Consider the following 20105-nt stretch of genomic DNA (forward strand, 5'->3'; position numbering starts at 1 on the left):
TAAGATGTTCCTCCCATCACAAATCCAAATTCTGGCACCCCTATCCAAAACCGCAAGAACATAACACACCTTTTATTTCGCAAAGAGGAAGATGAAGCTTCTAAAATACACCAGAATAACAGAATTGTCTTCGGGAGGGATAGTCTCGTTTTCTTTTTCTTGTTTTTTATTTTTCATGAGCCTTGATAATTAACCTACGAGTTTCAGCACGATCAGGAGTATTTGCACGGGATGAGGAATAGAATCGTTGTGCATGATCTAGCTGGGTCTCATCCTCATTGTTGGCTGCTGGGACGTCATAACTGGATGACCAGGTCCTGAGTTGGACGGAATTAATTTTGCAGAGGTCTGTGTGTTTGGGGAGGTAGAGCCGACTCAGAAACGCCATTCTGAGGCTTATTTAACTTCTCAGGCTCCGAGCACCGGGCGAACAGCTGCCCCGGGGAGGCTGGCAGCATGGAGTGGAGGCTCCCGCTCCCGAAGCCAGCCCTGCACCCGGGCTTGGGGAAGAGACAATAGAGATGCTCTGTCCTCGCCCTTCCTCAATTTAAAACCTAGGGCGCCAGGCAGGGCTTGGAAAAATTAAACCAAACACTAAGCGGAAGAAAGCCCCCCGCGTCCGATAACTGCCGATTCGTGTGGTACAAACCGACACGGAAATGAGATTGAAGGAGTTTCGAACAAATAGCTGGGGAGACAGATACGAAGGCAGATCTAAGATGGAAGAAAAGGTGGAGGGCTCCACTGAACAGGCCAGGTCGAGGCCTGCGAGCCTGTGCGCGCACACAGCCTCCGGGCCGGGAAGGCCAAGAGCGGGACGAGTACCGCCGGCAGAGGACTAGAAAAGCCAGCGGAGGCTGCAGAGGATCGGTTTAACCGAAAGGCGGTTTCCTCTTCCTCCATTTGCTCGGCCCCAATTGGAAGCGCACTGCGCGGCCTGCGCCGCGCTCTCGGCGGGTTCGGCGTGGGGGCGGGGAGGCAGGCACGGGCGGGGCGGGGCGGGGCGCGGGCGCGCTCCGGCTCTCCTCCTGCGCGGCGCTCCCGGCGGCGCAGGGGGCGGGGCGCCTATATTACGTGCGCGGCGCCGCCCCTGCGAGAGGACGTTGCGTGCTCGCTCGCGCCAGGCGAGTCTCCGCGTCTCCCTCGCGAACTCGGTGAAAGGAATTGGCGCCGTTCGACACCAGGCGGGTCCGCTCTGCAGCACGAACCCACCTCCAGCCGCAGCCGCAGCCGCCGCCCGGGCCGAGGAGCAGCCGCAGCAGCCGCCACCAGTGGCCGAGTGAGCGGAGCCGAGTTTGAGCCAGCGCCTAGCGGTGAATCGGGGCCCTCACCATGAGTTCCTCGCCTGTTAATGTAAAAAAGCTGAAGGTCTCGGAGCTGAAAGAGGAGCTCAAGAAGCGGCGCCTTTCCGACAAGGGTCTCAAGGCCGAGCTCATGGAGCGACTCCAGGCCGCGCTGGACGACGAGGAGGCCGGCGGCCGCCCCGCCATGGAGCCCGGGAACGGCAGCCTAGACCTGGGCGGGGATTCCGCCGGGCGCTCGGGAGCAGGCCTCGAGCAGGAGGCCGCGGCCGGCGGCGACGAGGAGGAGGAGGAGGAGGAAGAGGAGGAGGAAGGGATCGCCGCGCTGGATGGCGACCAGATGGAGCTAGGGGAGGAGAACGGGGCCGCGGGGGCGGCCGACTCGGGCCCGATGGAGGAGGAGGAGGCCGCCTCGGAAGACGAGAACGGCGACGATCAGGGCTTCCAGGAAGGGGAAGATGAGCTCGGCGACGAGGAGGAAGGCGCGGGCGACGAGAACGGGCACGGGGAGCAGCAGCCTCAACCGCCGGCGACGCCGCAGCAACAGCCCCCACAGCAGCGCGGGGCCGCCAAGGAGGCCGCGGGGAAGAGCAGCGGCCCCACCTCGCTGTTCGCGGTGACGGTGGCGCCGCCCGGGGCGAGGCAGGGCCAGCAGCAGGCGGGAGGTAAGAAGAAGGCGGAAGGCGGCGGAGGCGGCGGTCGCCCCGGGGCTCCGGCGGCGGGTGAGTGCTGCGTTGTACGTTGCGCGCGGCGGGAGGCCCGCGCGGGGTGGGGACCGTGCCCCAGGCCTGCCGGAGCCCCGCCGGGGGGAGGGAGCCCCGGGCGGGGGCCGCCGCGGGGGTAGCGGGGAGGGGGGGAGGGGGCGCGGGGAATCCCGCCCGGCCGCGAGGCCTCGGGCTCGGGGCGTGCGACGGTGGCGGCGGCGCCTCCATTATGTGGCTGGCGAGCCGGGGGGGGGTGGGGGGGGGGGAAGCTGCAGCTGCCGCTGGCGGGGGGAGGAGCGGCGGGCGGGAGCCCCGTCGGCCCGCGGTGGCGCCGCCGCGCTGCGTGCGCGCGGTGCGGGCACATGTCTCGGGGGGAGGGGAGAGGCCCGAGGGCCCGGGGCGGGCGCGCTTTGGCGGCGCTGGGCCGCGGTATTGTGCAAGGAGCGCAGGGTCTCGGCGTGACGTCACTTCCGGCGGGAGGGGCCGGGCGGGGAGAGCGGGGCGGAAGATCAGTACAATGCGGCCGCGGGGAACGCGGGCCCGGGTGGGGGAGGGGAGGGCGCGCGGGCCGGGCCGGCCCCTCCCCCCTTCCTGAACTCTCTTTGGGATACACGTGGGCTCGGGGCCTGTGCCGCGCTAGTCTGCAGGAGCTTTCTCGAATCTTCGCGTAGAGTGGCAAAATTAGCGATGGTTTTGGACTGCGTCACTAACTGCAGCCCGGTTCCGAGCTGATTGTTCTTTGGGTTCGCGTTGGATTCGTCGATTGAAAACCCTCCCGGAAAAGAACGGGAAAGTCGAGCTTTTTGCGTCTTTGAACAGGAAGGGGGTTTTTCTTTTCCGCCGTGACGCGGCTTGGCCCCTTACGCGGGGGTGTTGTGTGTTATAGGAGACGGCAAAACAGAGCAGAAAGGCGGAGATAAAAAGAGAGGTGTGAAAAGACCTCGAGAAGATCATGGCCGTGGATATTTTGAGTACATTGAAGAGAACAAGTATAGCAGGTAGAGGATGCCCATCTAGTTCTACTCGTTACCCGTTCGGTCTTGGGTAGGACAAGCTGAATCAGGAGACAATTCTGTCTTTCAGAGCCAAATCTCCCCAGCCACCTGTTGAAGAGGAAGATGAGCACTTCGATGACACAGTGGTTTGTCTTGATACTTGTAAGTGAAGCGGTTTCTCCCGTCTACTCCCCTAGTTTCTCAGTGTGGCGGTTTGGGTCCGAGAGTGTTAGAAAACAACGCAGTGCACCGAACGTAAACGCATAAAACTTAGCCTAAACCGTTTCTGTTAAAAGGAAGGTGGTGATGGCTTGTATTCAGATTTCGGTAGCTAAATGTTTAGTACAGCATCGGTTGTGTCGTATTGATAATTTTCAGGCTTCGGCAATTTGGTTATATTTTTTTATATGACTCGAAAGTTTTCATTTGTAGGAATGTAAAATTAATGCCAGTTTTTTAAATTTTAGTTAGTTAATGGAAACTTGTAAGACTATCTGTAACTTGTCCTTGCAGGCTCCTACGATAATTTCCCTTTTTGGGGTAGAATTCTAGCAAGGGAGCTCTTTGGGCTAGTGAAATATGTAATGAATGGCTTTTCCCATTAGCACGCAAGTGTATTCCCTATTCTAAAAGATTGTAATATTACTTTTTCAATAACTGCTCTTTTGTTCTCAATTCCAGTTCAGTAGCTGCTGCTTTAACATAAGTTGATTTCTTCCAAAGACCTGGGGCAGCAGCAGTGGGCTATCACGGGGCTACTAGCTTTCTTCAGCAGCGAATGGTGTCAATGGCAGCGCTGTAAATACTGCTCCTTTACCCAAGTTGGGTTGCAATTGAGTATGAGGAGGATTGCAGACCTCTAGATGGGCCTTGGCTGTCACGTGTGTGACTTTATTTTTTAACAACAACGTTTTGTTGGTTTAACATTCGATCAGAATGCACGATTCTTTCACTTGGATAGAAAGAACAAAAGGTAGAAACAATTGCTTGAAAAGTAAGCGGTAAGGTGTGAACCTGCCCTGTAGATCCAGGCAGTTAAAGTGTAGATTCCCGGGTTTTCCAATACGAATTTAATTTTAATCAGGTTTGTGAGGATGTAAACATTAACCCTGGATTTCTTACTAAATGTCCTTTACAGGTAGTTGAGCTAAGGGAGTCTTTTAAAAGAGAAAACACACACGGAAAAGTAGTTTTCTTTGAAAGTTTTAAATACAGTTTGGTTGCTTAAATACAAACTGGGCGGGCATGGGTAGGATAGTGAAGCAGTGATTCAAGAAGTAACGCTACTATCAGAGTAGGCTTTTAATTCATTACTGAGGAATATCAGCTCCTTAATTTGCTACTTACATTGGGTACAAACACAGTTTGAGCCAAAAATTCTACCAGCGATCAGGAATCTTTTGAGAGCAAAGCTTATTTAAGGAGAATTCCAAACTAGGTTTAATTTCCTTTCATCAATAAAAACTGTTGAAGAAAACAGTTTTTTAACTTCAGCTCTCATGGGGGGAACACCAAGAAGGTGCATACAAAATGAGCCAGTGACCCAAAGGTAGCTAAGTTAAAGACCTTTTGGATTTGAGTAATCCGGGAAGTGGATAATCCCCCATTGTTATTGACTAACCGGCAAGCCTGGGGAAAAGGGACCTTAAAATGCTGTAATATGAACAGTGTTAGACAACCAGGTTTGCACTTTGTAGGGTTGAGGCTGCCTTCACAAGTTTTAGAAAGAATTTAGGATCTAGAGCCCCTGGTGTTTTAAAATTACAAAGTGCAGGATCAACGGCTCATATTCCTGTATTTTAAAATATCATGGCCTACCTTCAGTTTTATTGTGGCACGGGTAAATTCTCCCTGGTTCTGGCATACTTCACTTTGATTTCCTGCTATCCTCTACTGCTTGCCTCTAAATCAAGGTAAAGAGCAGAGCAGGTATGTATCCATGTCCCATTGTCTTGATTATTTTATATACTTAAAATACACGTTAAACCTGGCTGTTTAGTTTTGGAGGCTGTTTACGCTTTAGTTGGTAATTTGGTGAGAGTGACTTGGTGTGGGGGTGGGGCTTAAACGGAAGGTCAGAACAGCAGCATGGTTTGTAGAAGCAGTGTCGGTGAAGCATTAGGAAATACGCAAGAATGTAATCACCAGGTTTTGCCTACGTAGCAGCTGTACTCACGTTGGATGTCAAAAGAAATAATATGGTATTTGATATAATTACAGATAATTGTGATCTACATTTTAAAATATCAAGAGACCGCCTCAGTGCTTCTTCCCTTACTATGGAGAGTTTTGCTTTTCTTTGGGCCGGAGGAAGGGCATCTTACGGTGTGTCCAAAGGCAAAGTCTGTTTTGAGATGAAGGTAAAGGCAGTTTTGTGACTTTTTGGTTTTTGTTTTTTGTTTTTTTTTTAAACAAGTGAATTTCCAGTTGCTGGACACTATTCAGTGTCAGTGGGGCTTCTTTCTTTGGAAGTTTCTGTGGACTGGAAGAGGGGCTTGGAAGACCTTTGTTTTATAACCGTTAACCATATTTGTTACAATCAGAATTTGTTATTGAGCCAGTCTGTTTTTCTTTAGGGTGCTCCTTTTTTATCAGGCACTTGAAAAGCCCACCAAGGGTTTAAAAATAACTGCTGGGTTTCTCGTTTTGTCCCAGAGCAAAGCATGTTAAGCGTATACTTTCATCGGGTTTTGAGTCAGGAATATGTAATTTTTAAACATTATCTGTTAAACGTGATCCAACCAAGTGCTTAACTTGAACCTTTTCAATTCCAAGTTAGAAGTTCTGTCAATTTGTAAAGTTCTTATGGGGGAGGGGGGAGATGACAGGGTAGAATGAGTGTCTTTGTATTAGTAGCCAGAGAAGAATTAGCCCATGGCCCAGATGAAATGAAGCTAGAGTTCAAGGGTTTATCTTCATTGTAATCATTTATGATTTGACTTTCAGGTTACAGAGAAGATCCCAGTAAGGCATTTATATACAAAAGATATTGACATACATGAAGTTCGGATTGGCTGGTCACTAACCACAAGTGGAATGTTGCTTGGTAAAGTTTCCATTAGAGTACTGTCCTCATGAGTGTTCAGGGTCTGATTTCAGTAGTGAGACTAGAAGTATTCTAATTCTGTCTTGTTTGTTCTTAATCTATTAGTATTTTAGAGATGAATGCTATTAGCATGTATAGTAGGATGGTTACTTGTTTTATGACCAGTGGTTAGGAAAAACATTATCCTGTGGTCTGCAGTTTTTCAAATAGTTACATAAGCCTTGTAGCTCTCATTACGCGTCTATGTTTTAGATACAGCATGAGTGGAAGAATGTTAGGTTAGGTACTCATTCATATTGTTGTCCTCTATCCTGAATGTTAAAATATGTGGGTCATGGGACTGTTTTTGAACAATCGATTTCACGAAAGTTCATTATTTTCTTAGGTGAAGAAGAATTCTCTTATGGGTATTCTCTTAAAGGAATAAAAACCTGCAACTGTGAGACTGAAGATTATGGAGAGAAATTTGATGAAAATGATGTGATAACATGTTTTGCTGTAAGTCAACTAAGTATATATAAGTGAGCAATTACTAGCTGGGGATTTTTTTTTGAAAAGGTTTATCAACAGTGGTCTTCATTACTAACCCATTTTGACTAAAAAGTACTTAACGTGAACTGGACCAGAAAAATCTAGTGTATTTTACTGAAGGCAGTATTTTTTCTGCTTCTAGATGTGTGTGTCTCATTGTTTATAACTATTCTAAAGCTCCTAACGTTTAACCTAAATCTGTTTTCCAGAGGGTAAGCTTCACTCAACTTGAATTTTGAGGGTTTTTTAAAGCAAGTTTAAAGGAAGCAGGTTAAAATCTTAATTTGATTTTTTTCCCAATTTAACAGAACTTTGAAAGCGATGAAGTAGAACTCTCCTATGCAAAGAACGGGCAAGATCTTGGCATTGCCTTCAAAATCAGTAAGGAAATTCTTGCTGGAAGGCCACTCTTCCCGCATGTTCTCTGCCACAACTGTGCAGTTGAATTTAATTTTGGTCAGAAGGAAAAGCCATATTTTCCAATACCAGAAGATTATACTTTTATCCAGAATGTCCCCTTAGAGGATCGAGTTAGAGGACCAAAGGGGCCTGAAGAGAAGAAAGATTGTGAAGTAAGTGGATTTTTTTAAAAGCATTTGAAGGTTACTTTTGTTTGGCAAGAATGACGTTCAGAAGATCTGGATGATTGTTCTGTTTCATTTGCTTTGTGGCACGGCTGTTGGCATCAGCTGTAGCTGTGTTTTTTGATGTAGAATATTAAGTTTTCCAAAAATTCCCTTGTTTTAGGGCAATGAAAATTTACAAATTGAAACTGGGTTTTTGTGCACTTCACAAAATAACTTCAGGAATTTTTAGATGGCTCTACTAAGTGAAACATTTTTTTTCCATGGTAGGTTGTTATGATGATTGGCTTGCCCGGAGCTGGGAAAACCACCTGGGTTACTAAACATGCGGCAGAAAATCCTGGTAAATACAACATTCTCGGAACAAACACCATAATGGATAAAATGATGGTAAGAAAAATACTGAGGGTGTGATCTCAGCACTTTAAAAAGACCAGAAGGCATTAAAACTTTTTTGCCTGTTGTCTTTATCCATTTCGCGTTGGTGTTTTAGAGATAGGAGCTTGGGCAAAGTTCCGTTGGTTACTTAAACTATAGAAGGATGTAAACTACTTCTGTTTGGAAGGTAAAGTGCCTTCCAGGGGCGACGCTTTATTTTTCCTAGGAAACTTTTTGAACTATCGACATTTAGTAGCTGAACTAGAAGAGCAGAGGATCTTGCTTACGTGATAAAACGACCTTTTTTGTAGCGATGACAAGGAAAGGCGGTATTTAAACTTTGCAATGTCTGGTTTCCATGTAGATCTAAGCTGATATTAAAAAAAAATTGAGCTTTATTCACAAGTTCAAAGGAACTGTTGAACTTTTAAAACAGGTGGCAGGTTTTAAGAAACAGATGGCTGATACTGGAAAACTGAACACGCTGTTGCAGAGGGCTCCACAGTGTCTCGGAAAGTTTATTGAGATCGCTGCCCGTAAGAAGCGAAATTTCATTCTGGATCAGGTGAGCTGCAGCCTTGAGGTTATAAACAAAAGGAACTGATGATTGGGTTTGGCGTGGAGCTAACATTTGGGTTTATGAACTTTGTTTTAAAGACCAACGTGTCTGCTGCTGCCCAGAGGAGAAAAATGTGCCTGTTTGCAGGCTTCCAGCGAAAAGCTGTCGTAGTTTGCCCAAAAGATGAAGATTATAAGCAAAGAACACAGAAGAAAGCTGAAGTAGAGGGGAAAGACCTACCAGAACACGCTGTCCTCAAAATGAAAGGTATGAATTTAATTCTATTAACGTTAAATCTGCCGAGATCTGTACCTGCAAACTTGCGTGAACGTTTGCCGGTGATGCCGGTTCCTGAGTTACCTTCGCTCTTTGTTAAGGGAGTGTGTGTGGGGGGGTTTATTTCTCTCTTTAGGGAAACGCTCGTACACCGAGCAGATGGCATAGCGTGGTTTGAAAGGATGAAAGCAGGCTTTAGGACTGTGGTCTGGGGCTAATCTGACCCTATTCCTTGTAGGAAACTTCACGCTGCCGGAGGTGGCCGAGTGCTTTGATGAAATCACCTATGTTGAGCTGCAGAAGGAGGAAGCCCAAAAACTTCTGGAGCAGTATAAGGAGGAGAGCAAAAAGGCCCTGCCGCCGGAAAAGAAACAGAACACCGGCTCCAAGAAGAGCAATAAAAATAAGAGTGGCAAGAACCAGTTCAACAGAGGCGGCGGCCACAGAGGACGTGGCGGGTTCAACATGCGCGGCGGGAGTTTCAGAGGAGGAGGTGAGTTTGCTTTTGAGTTTCACTTGGTTGGAGGTTGGAACAAGCGATGACCATCTTCTAAGTTTGGGGGCTGGGTGGTGGTCAACGCAGGACAGTTGACTTCCCTGGACTCTGCTGCCCTAGTAACTAGCTTCACATGCCGTGATGTGATCCTAAGCACGCCTTGTTAGGTGTTAAACCTTGTTGTGTCTTTTTCTTTAAACGTTATTTTGAGAGAGCGTGTGTGATCGCGGCAGGGGCAGAGAGGGGGAAAGAGAATCCTAAGGAGGCTCCGCGCTGTCGGCACAGAGCCTGACGCAGGGCTCGATCCCACAGACCTTGCGGTCAGGGCCTGAGCCAAAATCAAGAGTCGGATGCCTACCCGACCGAGCCAGACAGGCGCCCCTGTTGGTTTTAGAAGTTACTTTTCTCTACAGTAGAGGGCCAGTCCGCAAGAGTAGGGTCCTGTGGAAAGGAAGTGCAAGGTTGCTAAAGCCAACGTGTCTTGTCTGCAGCTCCTGGGAATCGCGGTGGTTACAACAGGAGGGGCAACATGCCGCAGCGAGGCGGCGGCGGTGGCGGCAGCGGCGGCATCGGCTACCCGTACCCTCGCGGCCCCGTGTTCCCCAGCCGAGGCGGTTACTCGAACAGAGGGAACTACAGCAGAGGCGGGATGCCCAACAGAGGGAACTACAACCAGGTAACGCGCCCCCAGCCCCGATGATTCGGATAACGGAGTCGGGAAAGTTGTAAAGTCTTGTCACAGCCTCAGTTAGGCCATTAGGTCTGAGTGCGGTGGCGCAGGAACACCAGGGATGGTAGAATGAGGGCCGCCTAAGTTTGGTGTTCAGGTGCATGAACCCGCAACACGTCCAAGGATGTCTTAATAAATTAAACACCGAGAGCAAACAGCACAGGGTGCCCAGGGTTGAGTTGCTAGAGGCGAGGCCTGTCCTGTGCTGCTGGCTCCTGTGTACAGCACAGACCTGTGCTCTGGAGTTTGAGTTTTCAAGGATTTTTTTTTTTTCTCCCTGCCTCCCCCCCACCCCCAGAACTTCAGAGGACGAGGAAACAATCGTGGCTACAAAAACCAATCTCAGGGCTACAACCAGTGGCAGCAGGGTGTAAGTAACTTCTTATGTGCTACGTACATTCATTGTGCCTTAAGTTCATCGTAAGAGTCAGTCTTGAAACCCTTGCGCAGGGATTGGAGCGTTTTTATAATCGTTACAGGGCGAGGTTTGAATATAGGTGGAGATGGCTGTAACTTACTGTTTTAATAAAGTAATATTCTTTAATACGTACGGTTCTTTTTATTGTTAGCTTTAATTGTATAAACTAACCAAGTCATGATGTGTTTTCTTTTGTAATGTGTTTATTGATAATAATGGGATATTAATACTAACTAAATCTGGTTTGATAGAAATCAGAGGTATGACAGGTGTAAATTTGTTTCCAGCAATTACTCTGAATTAGATTGTCATTTCCTAAAAGCAGTTTGAGTGGCTTATTGATGTTTTTTCTTTAAAAAAAAAATTTTCTCTTACAGCAATTCTGGGGTCAGAAGCCATGGAGTCAGCATTATCACCAAGGATATTATTGAATACCCAAATAAAACGAACTGATACATATTTCTCCAAAACCTTCACAAGAAGTCGACTGTTTTCTTTAGTAGGCTAACTTTTTAAACATTCCACAAGAGGAAGTGCCTGCGGGTTCCTTTTTTAGAAGCTTTGTGGGTTGATTTTTTTTCTTTTCTTTTTTGTACATTTTTAATTGCAGTTTTAAAGTGAATCGTAAGAGAACCTCAGCATTGTGCACGATAAGAGAATGTGTCAGTATTTCAGGGTTCTACATTTTATCTGTAAAATGTGACTTTTTTTTTTTTTTTATCACAACAAAAGTAAAATGTTGCTTTGTACCTGGTGTCTTTTATTAAGAATTTACTCCCCCCATTTCTCACAGAGATAACAGTCGGGAGTCATTGTCACAATATAATAGAAATGTTAGCAACCAGATTCATGGGAGGACCGCGCAGTCCTCATGAATCACCTGAGACTCTGTACTGCTCCTAGAACACTCCATCCTCTCTGTAGTTTGCCGAGCGGCGGAGGGGGAAGCTTCCATCGTAGTTCCTGACCATAACTGGGAAGTCTTTTTCTTTGTTTTTTTTTTTTAAATAACAACGGAATTGGCCTAATGGGGAACGAAGAGAAAACTTGGAACCAAGAGAGAGAAGATGGAGTGTACGTAGAAGGGCTGTTCAAAATGTAAAACTTTGGTTGCATTATTTGTGGAGGCTCAAACTTGTGAAGGTTCAATACCATAATTTTTCCATTTGTTCTGCATTTTGATTCTGAAAAGAAAGCTGGCTTTGCCCATTTCTTATTAAAAAAACTTGTTGTAAATCCAGTTGTCTAATGGGATCTATATGAAGTTAGCTATGTCTGTATGCCCTTCTCCCACAAAATACTGTATCACTAGTGTGCTTGTAGTACTTTACTCCACCATCTTTGTAAGCTAATGAAATTGTGAGTCACCCATTTATATCTTAATTTTTAATCATGTCAGTTCTTGAATGGGTATCTCCTTAGCCTGCTGATTTCTTTTTCTTTCTAAAGAAAGTGGGTGGAGAAATTAATTTAGACGTTTGTTTGCAATAAAAAGAATTCATTTTACTCTCGTTTTGGGATTCTCGCCATCAAGGTTCAAAATCCCTTTATAAAACTCCCAAGAGGAGGAAATTTAAGTGTGTGCTTTCTGGACAGCTTATTCTGTACTCCGTACTTCGAACATTTAGGTTTTAAAAACTTAAATGTATACTGACAATTGAGTTTTAATTACGAAGTAAAGTTGAATCCTTCCTTCCCCTCCCCCCCCAGACGACTTAACATTTAACGAGGGGAAAAGGTGTACTGGCTGGGAGAAGTTAACACTCCGTTTACCATCTTTACGAAATGCTAACGGCTGTCCTCGAGAGAATATCTTAATACGCATATATCTGATACGTGAGACTCTGGGAACAGATGCTTTTAGAAGCCATCGTACAAGCCAGTCCTTGATTTCACGACTACACAACACTGCTAACTTAACTGTAGCTATGTGACCGCATTAGATCCCCTAATTGTAATTCTATTGGGTTTGCACAGAACACTTAATCTTCTAAAGGACCCTCACTGATGTGAAGTGAGGAATCAGGAGTCAAACTGTAGAACTAAAACTTGACTTCAGTCTAGCGTTTTGTTGGTGTTTTAGGTTGCTTCTGGTAAGTTGAGGTTTGTCTGTATTTTCTTCTGTTTGCTTAGATTTTTGTTTTAGCCATCTTCAATCAGATTTTTCACTTCTTCATACTCCTAGGAATTCTGCCACAAGCGGAGCGGGAGTGGAGTTTTAGCTGGTGGTGTAGGTTTAAATTGATACATTTTGGGAGCGGAGGCTAATCCTGGAATTCCGGTGAGAATACTTAACGGGACAAGGTAGCGTCTCAAGGGTTTTTGTTTTTTTAGCAGTTAGCTTTAGTGCTGGCAACCACTGGCATTAACTGTTATATCAGTACACATTGTAATTACGAGGATTGCATAGTAGACCTACCCAGGGGAAAAATTTGTTTTCAGCTTTGTTGCTAATCAGTGTTCTGGGTACGTTTGAAACATCTTGGATCTACCTTCTAGTTGAAAACTGCTTCCCGAGGAGTTCGTACTCTAACGTGAATCGTGGTGGGGGAGTAATGGCCAAATAATACTGTTGGGTAGACTGTTCTCCCTTCGGTAGTCCAGAGAAGTTTGGGAAGACCAGTGGAATAGATAAAAACACTGTCCAGGAATATGTTAAAATTTCCAGCAGCAGTCTCCTCAAGATTAGAACTAAATATGCCTGGAAAGGAATAATCTTCGTGTTTAAGGAACTGGGAAGGAGGAGCGTATCAGCAAGCAAAAGGGAGAAAAAGAAGAAACGCCATTTGGCAGAGTAGGGTCTGTAAACGAGAAACTTGGCTGCCTGCTTGCCCCTCCTGTAGCCCGTCCCTCTGTGGCGAGCAAAACCGAAGAAACAAAAGACCTAGTTGGGAACAAATGTCTCCGCTCCACCGGTGAGATTGCTGTTGGTTTAGTGGTACTTCCCCTAGAAAGTTTTGCAGGTGGTCCTGTCCTCCTGAGTGAGGTGTTGGATCAGATTGGTGAGCTCCAGCGGTGTGAGAAGCGCAGGAATAGGTTAATCAGGAAAGATGGCAAATCACTGTAAGAAATGAAGTAACAGCTCCTGTCCTGTAGAGCATTTGCTTTGTGCTGGTGGGTTCTGTCTTGTGGCTCCTGTTTGGCCTTTGACGTGGAGGTCTCTGGCTTGGACGTAGGAGGTCAGGACTAACTTGTGGCCCCTTCCTGGCCAGACAGTAAGGTGAAATCTTAGAATGCAGCACGAGTGAAGTCCATCTGACCAAAGGAAGCCTCATTAAATCCACAAAACCAGAAGCTCACACTTGCCCAGGGTAGATTCTGTCTGAAAATGACGACCATGTCCTGAGCACTGACAAGGTATTAAAGCTTCCTAAAGACTACTTGCGTTGACAAAGTACTTAAAATTTTTCCAGGAGAAGTAATACTTAAGTATGTTTTCCACCTTCGGGAGAATTTACATTCATGGAGATAATGTGTTCTGCATCCAATGCTTGCATCAGTTGTGGGAATCAATGTGTTTTTCTGTGCACTTAATATAAATTGGCTGTTTTGTCCTTAGGACCGTTTTCATAATAGGTCCCGTCGCACAAATAAAAACGAAGTATTCCCATACCTTTTTAAGCTTGGGGTAGACTTCAGTCACCTACAAAAAACTGATTATAGGTCTGTAGGAATATATCTGGTACTTTGAAAAAGGCAAAACCAGAATAAGCTACCAAGGAAGGCATAAACCTTTCATAGCCCAAGTCTTAGTGTCTGGTAATGTAACCTTAAAAACCGTTTCCACGACTCCCTTTGTATGTGTAAATATAAAGTGTCTTTTTTAAAAGTGGGTGGATGTAGCAGAGAATAATTGGCCACTCCCACCCCCCAGAATATTCCTTGAACTACTCCGGAAAGAGTACAGCATTCTTTTCTAAAGCCATGCGTACCTAAGTATTTAAAATGGTTTGAGTCTAAACTTTGTCGTCCTTTGTTTCTGGGGCTCTGAGAAATGGTGTAACGTTTCAGTAATGGTAGAGAGCAAAGATACGTAGTGTTAAGGGCCTTGGCAATAGGTCACGATGGTTACGCTCGGGGCATTAAAGGGGACGGTAAATTGGTATTTAGACTAACTGCGTTAGCTGTCTAAATAGTTTTAGTCCCGTTCAACCGGTCTCTTCGAACTCGAATGGTTAATTTCATAAACTTACCTAAAACCATAATGCCCTTCTGCTACGCGGAGCCTTCTGTTTGGATTTAGGTTTGAATTTTCGGCCCTTTTCTTCAAGTCTGCAGTAAAACACTTGGGGGTCGTATGTGTAGCCAGGTTGGTGGTTGAGTTTTTCTTGAGGTTCCTCTGAGGCCCAGTGTATTTTATACCCTGGTGCCAGCACTGCAGGTACGTGATAGACAAATACTAAAAATACTTTATGGTGGCTAGCTCGTGTTGAAGCGAGTGACCTTAGCCTTCCTCCTCTTTTTTACTCACCTTGCTATCTAAGGTAAACCTTTCAGAATTGTGATGGAAGTGACCTAAAGGCGTGCTGATTGACACAGTGTATATCTCTTGAGTGCGTTGGGGTAGACAAAAAGAAAAACCAGGATCCCCAAGTCCCTTAATATCCCGAAGTTTAAATCCTGTATATGTGACATTGAATAGTTGAAATCACCTACTTAATAGCCAATTGTTGTTTCTGCTAAAAACGTACGCTACTTTATTTGGTGGTTATACTTAGTCGATTTCAACGTGCATGCGGCTGGAGACCCCATACGAGCACTTAAGATCCATAGGAGAAGGCCAACAGCATGCGCGTACATTAAGTGACAGACGTCACATCCTAACCAGTTGACTAAAATTACAGGCGATTGAGTACATCTGATTAGTTGGTCCAAGGAACTTAATTTAGTCTGTAAGGCTCAGTAGATTGTAAGTACTATAGTCCTAATGTCAACCGGAGTTATTTTAAAAATGTTAACACCTCTGTATTTTGTGAAGTTAGGTTGTGCCGTCCACGTGGAAAGCGGAATAACTACAATTTCTTGGCATTGCGTAGCTCCTGGGGCATTCAGTTGTGATTGTAGAGCAGTTACTTGTAGGGGAACAGATCATCGATAGGCGCTACTTGGTTAGGGAGGTTATTGGGACAAGGACCTTAACTGTGTGTTTCAGTTTGTACTTAACTTTAATTATTGCCTAGGAATATTACAATTTTTTTCCCTTTTCGTGCCAGGATTCAACGTATACTTGCATCTTGACAAGGAACAGGGGGGGTTTTGGTTTTAAAGCTGGATGGGTGGGTATGAGAAACTATATTCTGTAGTTGAAAGCGAGGCGGTAATGACAGTCTAGGTAAATAGAGAAATGTCTTGGGGCAGATTCGCTTCGTTTTGGCTACACCGCCAGTGGCGCTGCCGTCCCAGTGGCGGAGCACGGTCTGGAGCATGCGCAGCTCTGACTGCATAGGCCAGGGAGCCAACCTGTCTAAATAAACACTGAACTGTTGTTTATGGCAAGCTCTTCCTTGCCAGTCCTTTAACAGTCCAGGCGCTCACCAGAAGTAAAATCCACTTTGTGCAGTGAAATTTTCTGCACTTGCCAAGCACCTGAGAAGCATACTCAACACGTTAGGGTCAACGAAAAAAAAATTAAAAGGCCAAGAACAGCGAGATGGCCAGTACGGTTGGCCAACCTGTGACGGAAACGTTTTGAAGTATTAAGGTTTACAGACAGGTGAGGGAAAATTCAGAAGAAGGAGCGGGGCTTTTACTAGAATGGCAATTAGCAATTTTTTTAGGTAGCTAGTAATAGAAGGTGTCCTTACATTTCAGTGGGCGTCATGGTCCAGTACAACGAAAGGTTCCAGCTTTATCTTTTTTTTTTTTTTTAAGTAATAAAGCAAAAAAAAAAAATATATATATGCTGATTGAAATTTCATCTCCTTTTCCTTAGTCTGTCCATGTGAATGTCCTGTGTGGAAGAGTAAAAGGGCCCAACTAAATGTGTTCCAGTGATTCCAATAGGTATTCCAAATTCATTGCTGCTTGTACATTTCATACTTGTTCTTTGGGCTTCCAGGATCACCTTAATTAGAACTCTCTTATTTAAAAGTAGGGGATTGGGAGACATTGGTAACCCTGATTGGCTAGATTCTATAAACTGGAAAACCAGGTTTTCTCCTCTGTCCTTCACACCCCCAAGTATGAAGTATCAGTGTTGCAAGTGGTGGTCTTTGCATGGGATTAAGATTAAGACTGCATATGCAAATAGAGCCGAGCCCTTAAAAGGTTAGATCCTTAGTCTAATGGTTCAAATTCCTTCTGTTGTAACTTTTTGGAAGACACTCTTTTTAATTCTCCTCACTTGTAGAGATTACGGAAAATGCTTTAATGCAGAAAACTGTCCAGGATACCTGTGTCCATGTTTTCCCCAGATCTTTCTGCATCTGTGCTAAATGCGTACATGCTTACTCTTTATTAGTTTATAAACATTTGGAAGATAGATTGAGATCCTTTTGGATAATGAGATGGGACTCCATATCAAAATGGAAAAATCAACTAGGAAGTAAATTTAAACTGTGAAGACAGAAGGAATAAAAAGGCTCAGTGTGAGCTCTGCTTGTGCCAGTCCGGAGCATGTAATTTCTCACCGCCCTGAAGTCCTTTAAAGGCTTGATAAGAAGCTTAGAGGGAAATGTATTGGGTAATACAGTATAGCGTTGAGACGTAGCTATCAGGATTTGCTCAGTGAGCTAGAGCTCTACGGTGTCACTTAAAATCTGATGGCTTCTGAAAGAGCAGACTGCTCGCTCTGTTTCAGACTAAAGAGTAAAAATCCGATTTTGTTCACTTGAGGAAGAAAACCATTACAAGAAAAAGGTTTGTTTCAGAAATAAGCTTTGAATTCAGAGAGCAAAGCATAGCTTTCATTTCATAGGACTTGTCCTCACAGTCCAAAGGGAAGAAACATTTCCGTGGAAACTGCTCCATTAAGAAACCCCGTGTATACAGGTTGTTGACTTTGGTTTCCTAAGGGGAGGTCCTACCATAAGTTTATGGCATATGGAACTTAACGGATGTTATTCCTAGGGAAGTGGAACAGATACCATTTGTTCACAAAAATGAACAACCGAAGGCTTTTTACATTAGTGCCTGCTCGTGTAAATGTAGTCACTGCTGGTTTTGTCAAGATAGAAATACTTGGAAAAAAACCTTTATTCTAGAAAATGAAGAGCAAGGCAAGCATAGCTGTTGAAGACTCCTACTTGAAGTAGGAGTTACAAGCTTCAACGTTACAAGCTTCAACGTGTAATACCTTGAGGAAGACCTTTGTAATAAGCTTTGTCCCTAAAGCTTCGTATTTTAAGAGAAAAAAGGTGGAGCTTCCTGCATAAAATCGGCCGCGTGAGACGCCAGCATTGGGGTATTGGTATATTCTGTTGTCCTCATTGGATGACCACTGGACCATATTTTAAGATGCTTCCAAAAACTATTATTATAGAGGACCATTAAAAATCAGAAGTTTAGCACTCGCTTTATTTTTTTCTACTCATTAAGACTTTCTGTTTACCCAAACTGTAGTACGTATATTAACATGACTTTCAAAGGGGTGCCTTGACCCCCATCCGCTACAGATTTTTATCTAGGAATAGAAGGATTCCAACCCCATTTGATCCCTAGCTCTTTGCTGAAAAGTGCATAAACAGGAGTCCTGAATTTATTATATAGACCTCCTCGCATTATATAATCGAAGCAAAGGGAAACCAGCGATGGAGTAGAGGTACGTAGACTAAAAAGATGCTTGCAAATCAAATAATGGTACTAGGAATAGTTAAAATTTTTTGTTGCCAAACTTGGTCATAAATCACAAGTCCAAAGAAAAGCTTCTAGTTAATGTTAAATTCCCTGAGGTCCTTTTACTGTGATGGAAAAGCCAAGTAGTCGAGGGAGGGGTGAGGGAAGGGGGAAATGCATAGAGCACCAGACAGATTTAACTGAAGCATTATAGATAAGCCACAAAGCGTTTTTAAAACTACTAATGGCCGCAATTCTATTTTAATCAGCTATTTAGCTGGTATCTACTGCTAGATCACCTAGTGTGAAGTTTTGGAATTAATGGAACAGTGAAAGCCGCGATTCACCTGGAGGTTCCCGAGGTCACGGAAGGTAGGTTGCCCTTCCAGTCCCCTGGCGAGGGGGGCGGGGGCTGGGGGGGGTGGAGCGGGGACCGGGAGCACCGTTTAACGGACACGTGGGGACTGGCGTTACCAGGCACAGGGGTTGGGAACATAAAGAGAAGAGCTGACCGGAGTTGCCGACGAGGGACTTGGGCTCTGCCTGTGGCCAGAGTGGGAGAGCTTAAGCAGAGGCCTGAGTTCAGGTCTCCGTGGCCGGAGGTGCGCTGGAGACAGGCTTTGCACAGCGCTCACCTGGTGGGAGCCTGAGGTTGGATGGCGGAGCGTGAGCGGACGGGGTTGGAGACTAGCGGTGGGACCTAGAGGTCTGTCGGGAGGCCTCAGGGAAGGTGTCCGGGAGCCACGGGGGAGGGGCCTGGAGTGTGTCCTAGTCCAGCAAGGAGTGTTATCCCTAACCTCCGTAACTGAGGAAGGAAATAGAAGGCATTATCATGTAAACTTACTAAACGATATTTTCAGAGTCAATCCAAGTAAGTATGTCACAACTTTGTTTTTACCCAGGTCTTCAGTTTATGCAGTTACTCTGCTGTGAAAGTGAACTAACCTTGTAACTGGTGAAGGCCTTGGAAATTTTTGCCAGCTGAGAGGTTTCTCTCACTCAGGGTAAGATGTAATCATAGAATGGGAGGGCAAGGTGGGAACTGAGTTAACTTAATCCGATTGCCCGATTTTATACATCGCCTCCGTTTGTAAACCGAAGCTGAGAACAGGAGTGGCCTGTGCACACAGCTTATTAAAGGTCCGGTTGGATCAGTACTCCTCGGTACCCCCCCCGCCCCCCCCCCCCCCCCCCATGCAGATACAGTGCTGCCTCTTAAAACGTGAGTGACTGGTCACTTTGAATAACAGACTGGATTCAGCTTTTGAGTTGTGTCTGTAGTGGACAGATGTTCGTAAACTGCATTTTCCAACAACCTTTCCTCATTAGTGTTCAAATACTGCCTTGGGTGGTCCCTAGATGATGAAAATATTCTTAGGAGGTGTGGCATTTGGGAGACCACATAGCCCGTGCGCCCTGCCCCTGGTGAGGACGGCCACGGGAAAGGTGGGCGTAGGAGGGAAGGGTGCTCCCTTGTGTGACCTGAACGGAGCATGCGCTCCCCACTTACCTTTGAAAAGTGGGACACCCCAGAATAAAGTTTCAGGATATCTTGACCTTGTTCTGTTTCTCTGGCTCACCACCATAATCCAGTTCTAGGACCATTAATAACCAGAAACCTGTCCGCTGGTCTGTGTTCAGACTTACCGTTTCTTAACCAGGAAGGGACCCCCTAGCTTGTCTTTTGTCAAATTATTTAAGAGATTTTCCTGGAAAGTCCTGTTGGCTATTTATCGAGCCAAAAAATAAATAATTCCATTGCTTCCATTCCAAAAGGGAGTTTTTTTTCCCTGAATGAATAAATGCTGTAGACTTGGTTGGTTGGGTGCCTTGTTTTTGTTTCTGTTTTGCCTTTTTACATGACAGCTGGTTGAATTGTAAATGACTTATTCATATTAATGTAATAATATGTGTGTGATCCTGTAGTTTTTTGTTTGTACCAAACAAGTTCTGAAAATGTTTGTGCATGCCCTGCGTATATTTAAATTCCATTTAAAAGAAACTGCATACTTCCAGAAAAATTAGAGCACTTAAAAACAATCTTCACTTTTGGAGAGATCCTACCTGTTCTAAGAAATCGAAGAATATGGTCAGGTGGTGAGTGCGTTTTTAAAATAGTAATCCGCAAAGTCCTACGGTCCATTAATGTTTTAAGGCTTACAGTAGCACCTAACTTTAGAAACCAGGAAGTATTTCCTCATTTTTAACAGGATACAGTAATGCAGTTGTTACTTGTTTTTAAGGCAAGTTTTCTGACCCAACTGGGAGAGATTCTGTTTCTCGAAATGCCATTACTTACACTCTTACTACAAGG

At 45.3% G+C, this 20105-nt stretch overlaps 1 protein-coding gene across 4 annotated transcripts; it reads left to right on the top strand.

The window, feature by feature from the left end:
* The first annotated feature begins 1096 nt into the window (after positions 1-1096).
* Positions 1097-19608, top strand: HNRNPU (heterogeneous nuclear ribonucleoprotein U). Of its 4 annotated transcripts, XR_009254324.1 has the most exons (16): positions 1097-2023; positions 2892-3003; positions 3089-3162; positions 5221-5360; positions 5947-6046; positions 6432-6544; positions 6886-7149; positions 7432-7551; positions 7976-8104; positions 8197-8365; positions 8613-8867; positions 9362-9546; positions 9899-9970; positions 15951-16021; positions 18061-18163; positions 18694-19608. XR_009254324.1 is itself a non-coding variant. In XM_058701348.1 (14 exons), the coding sequence occupies exons 1-14, from the start codon at positions 1333-1335 to the stop codon at positions 10447-10449; spliced, it is 2478 nt and encodes an 825-aa protein (XP_058557331.1). In that variant the 5' UTR covers positions 1098-1332; the 3' UTR covers positions 10450-11524. The 4 variants fall into 4 exon arrangements, 2 of the variants coding, with proteins under 2 accessions (XP_058557331.1, XP_058557332.1); XR_009254323.1 differs by having other exon boundaries at positions 15951-18163; XM_058701348.1 differs by lacking the exons at positions 15951-16021; positions 18061-18163; positions 18694-19608 and adding an exon at positions 10396-11524 and having other exon boundaries at positions 1098-2023.
* The last annotated feature ends 497 nt before the right edge of the window (positions 19609-20105 follow it).

This window comes from Neofelis nebulosa, chromosome 15 (genome assembly GCF_028018385.1).
Source record: "Neofelis nebulosa isolate mNeoNeb1 chromosome 15, mNeoNeb1.pri, whole genome shotgun sequence".
Taxonomy (NCBI): domain Eukaryota; kingdom Metazoa; phylum Chordata; class Mammalia; order Carnivora; family Felidae; genus Neofelis; species Neofelis nebulosa.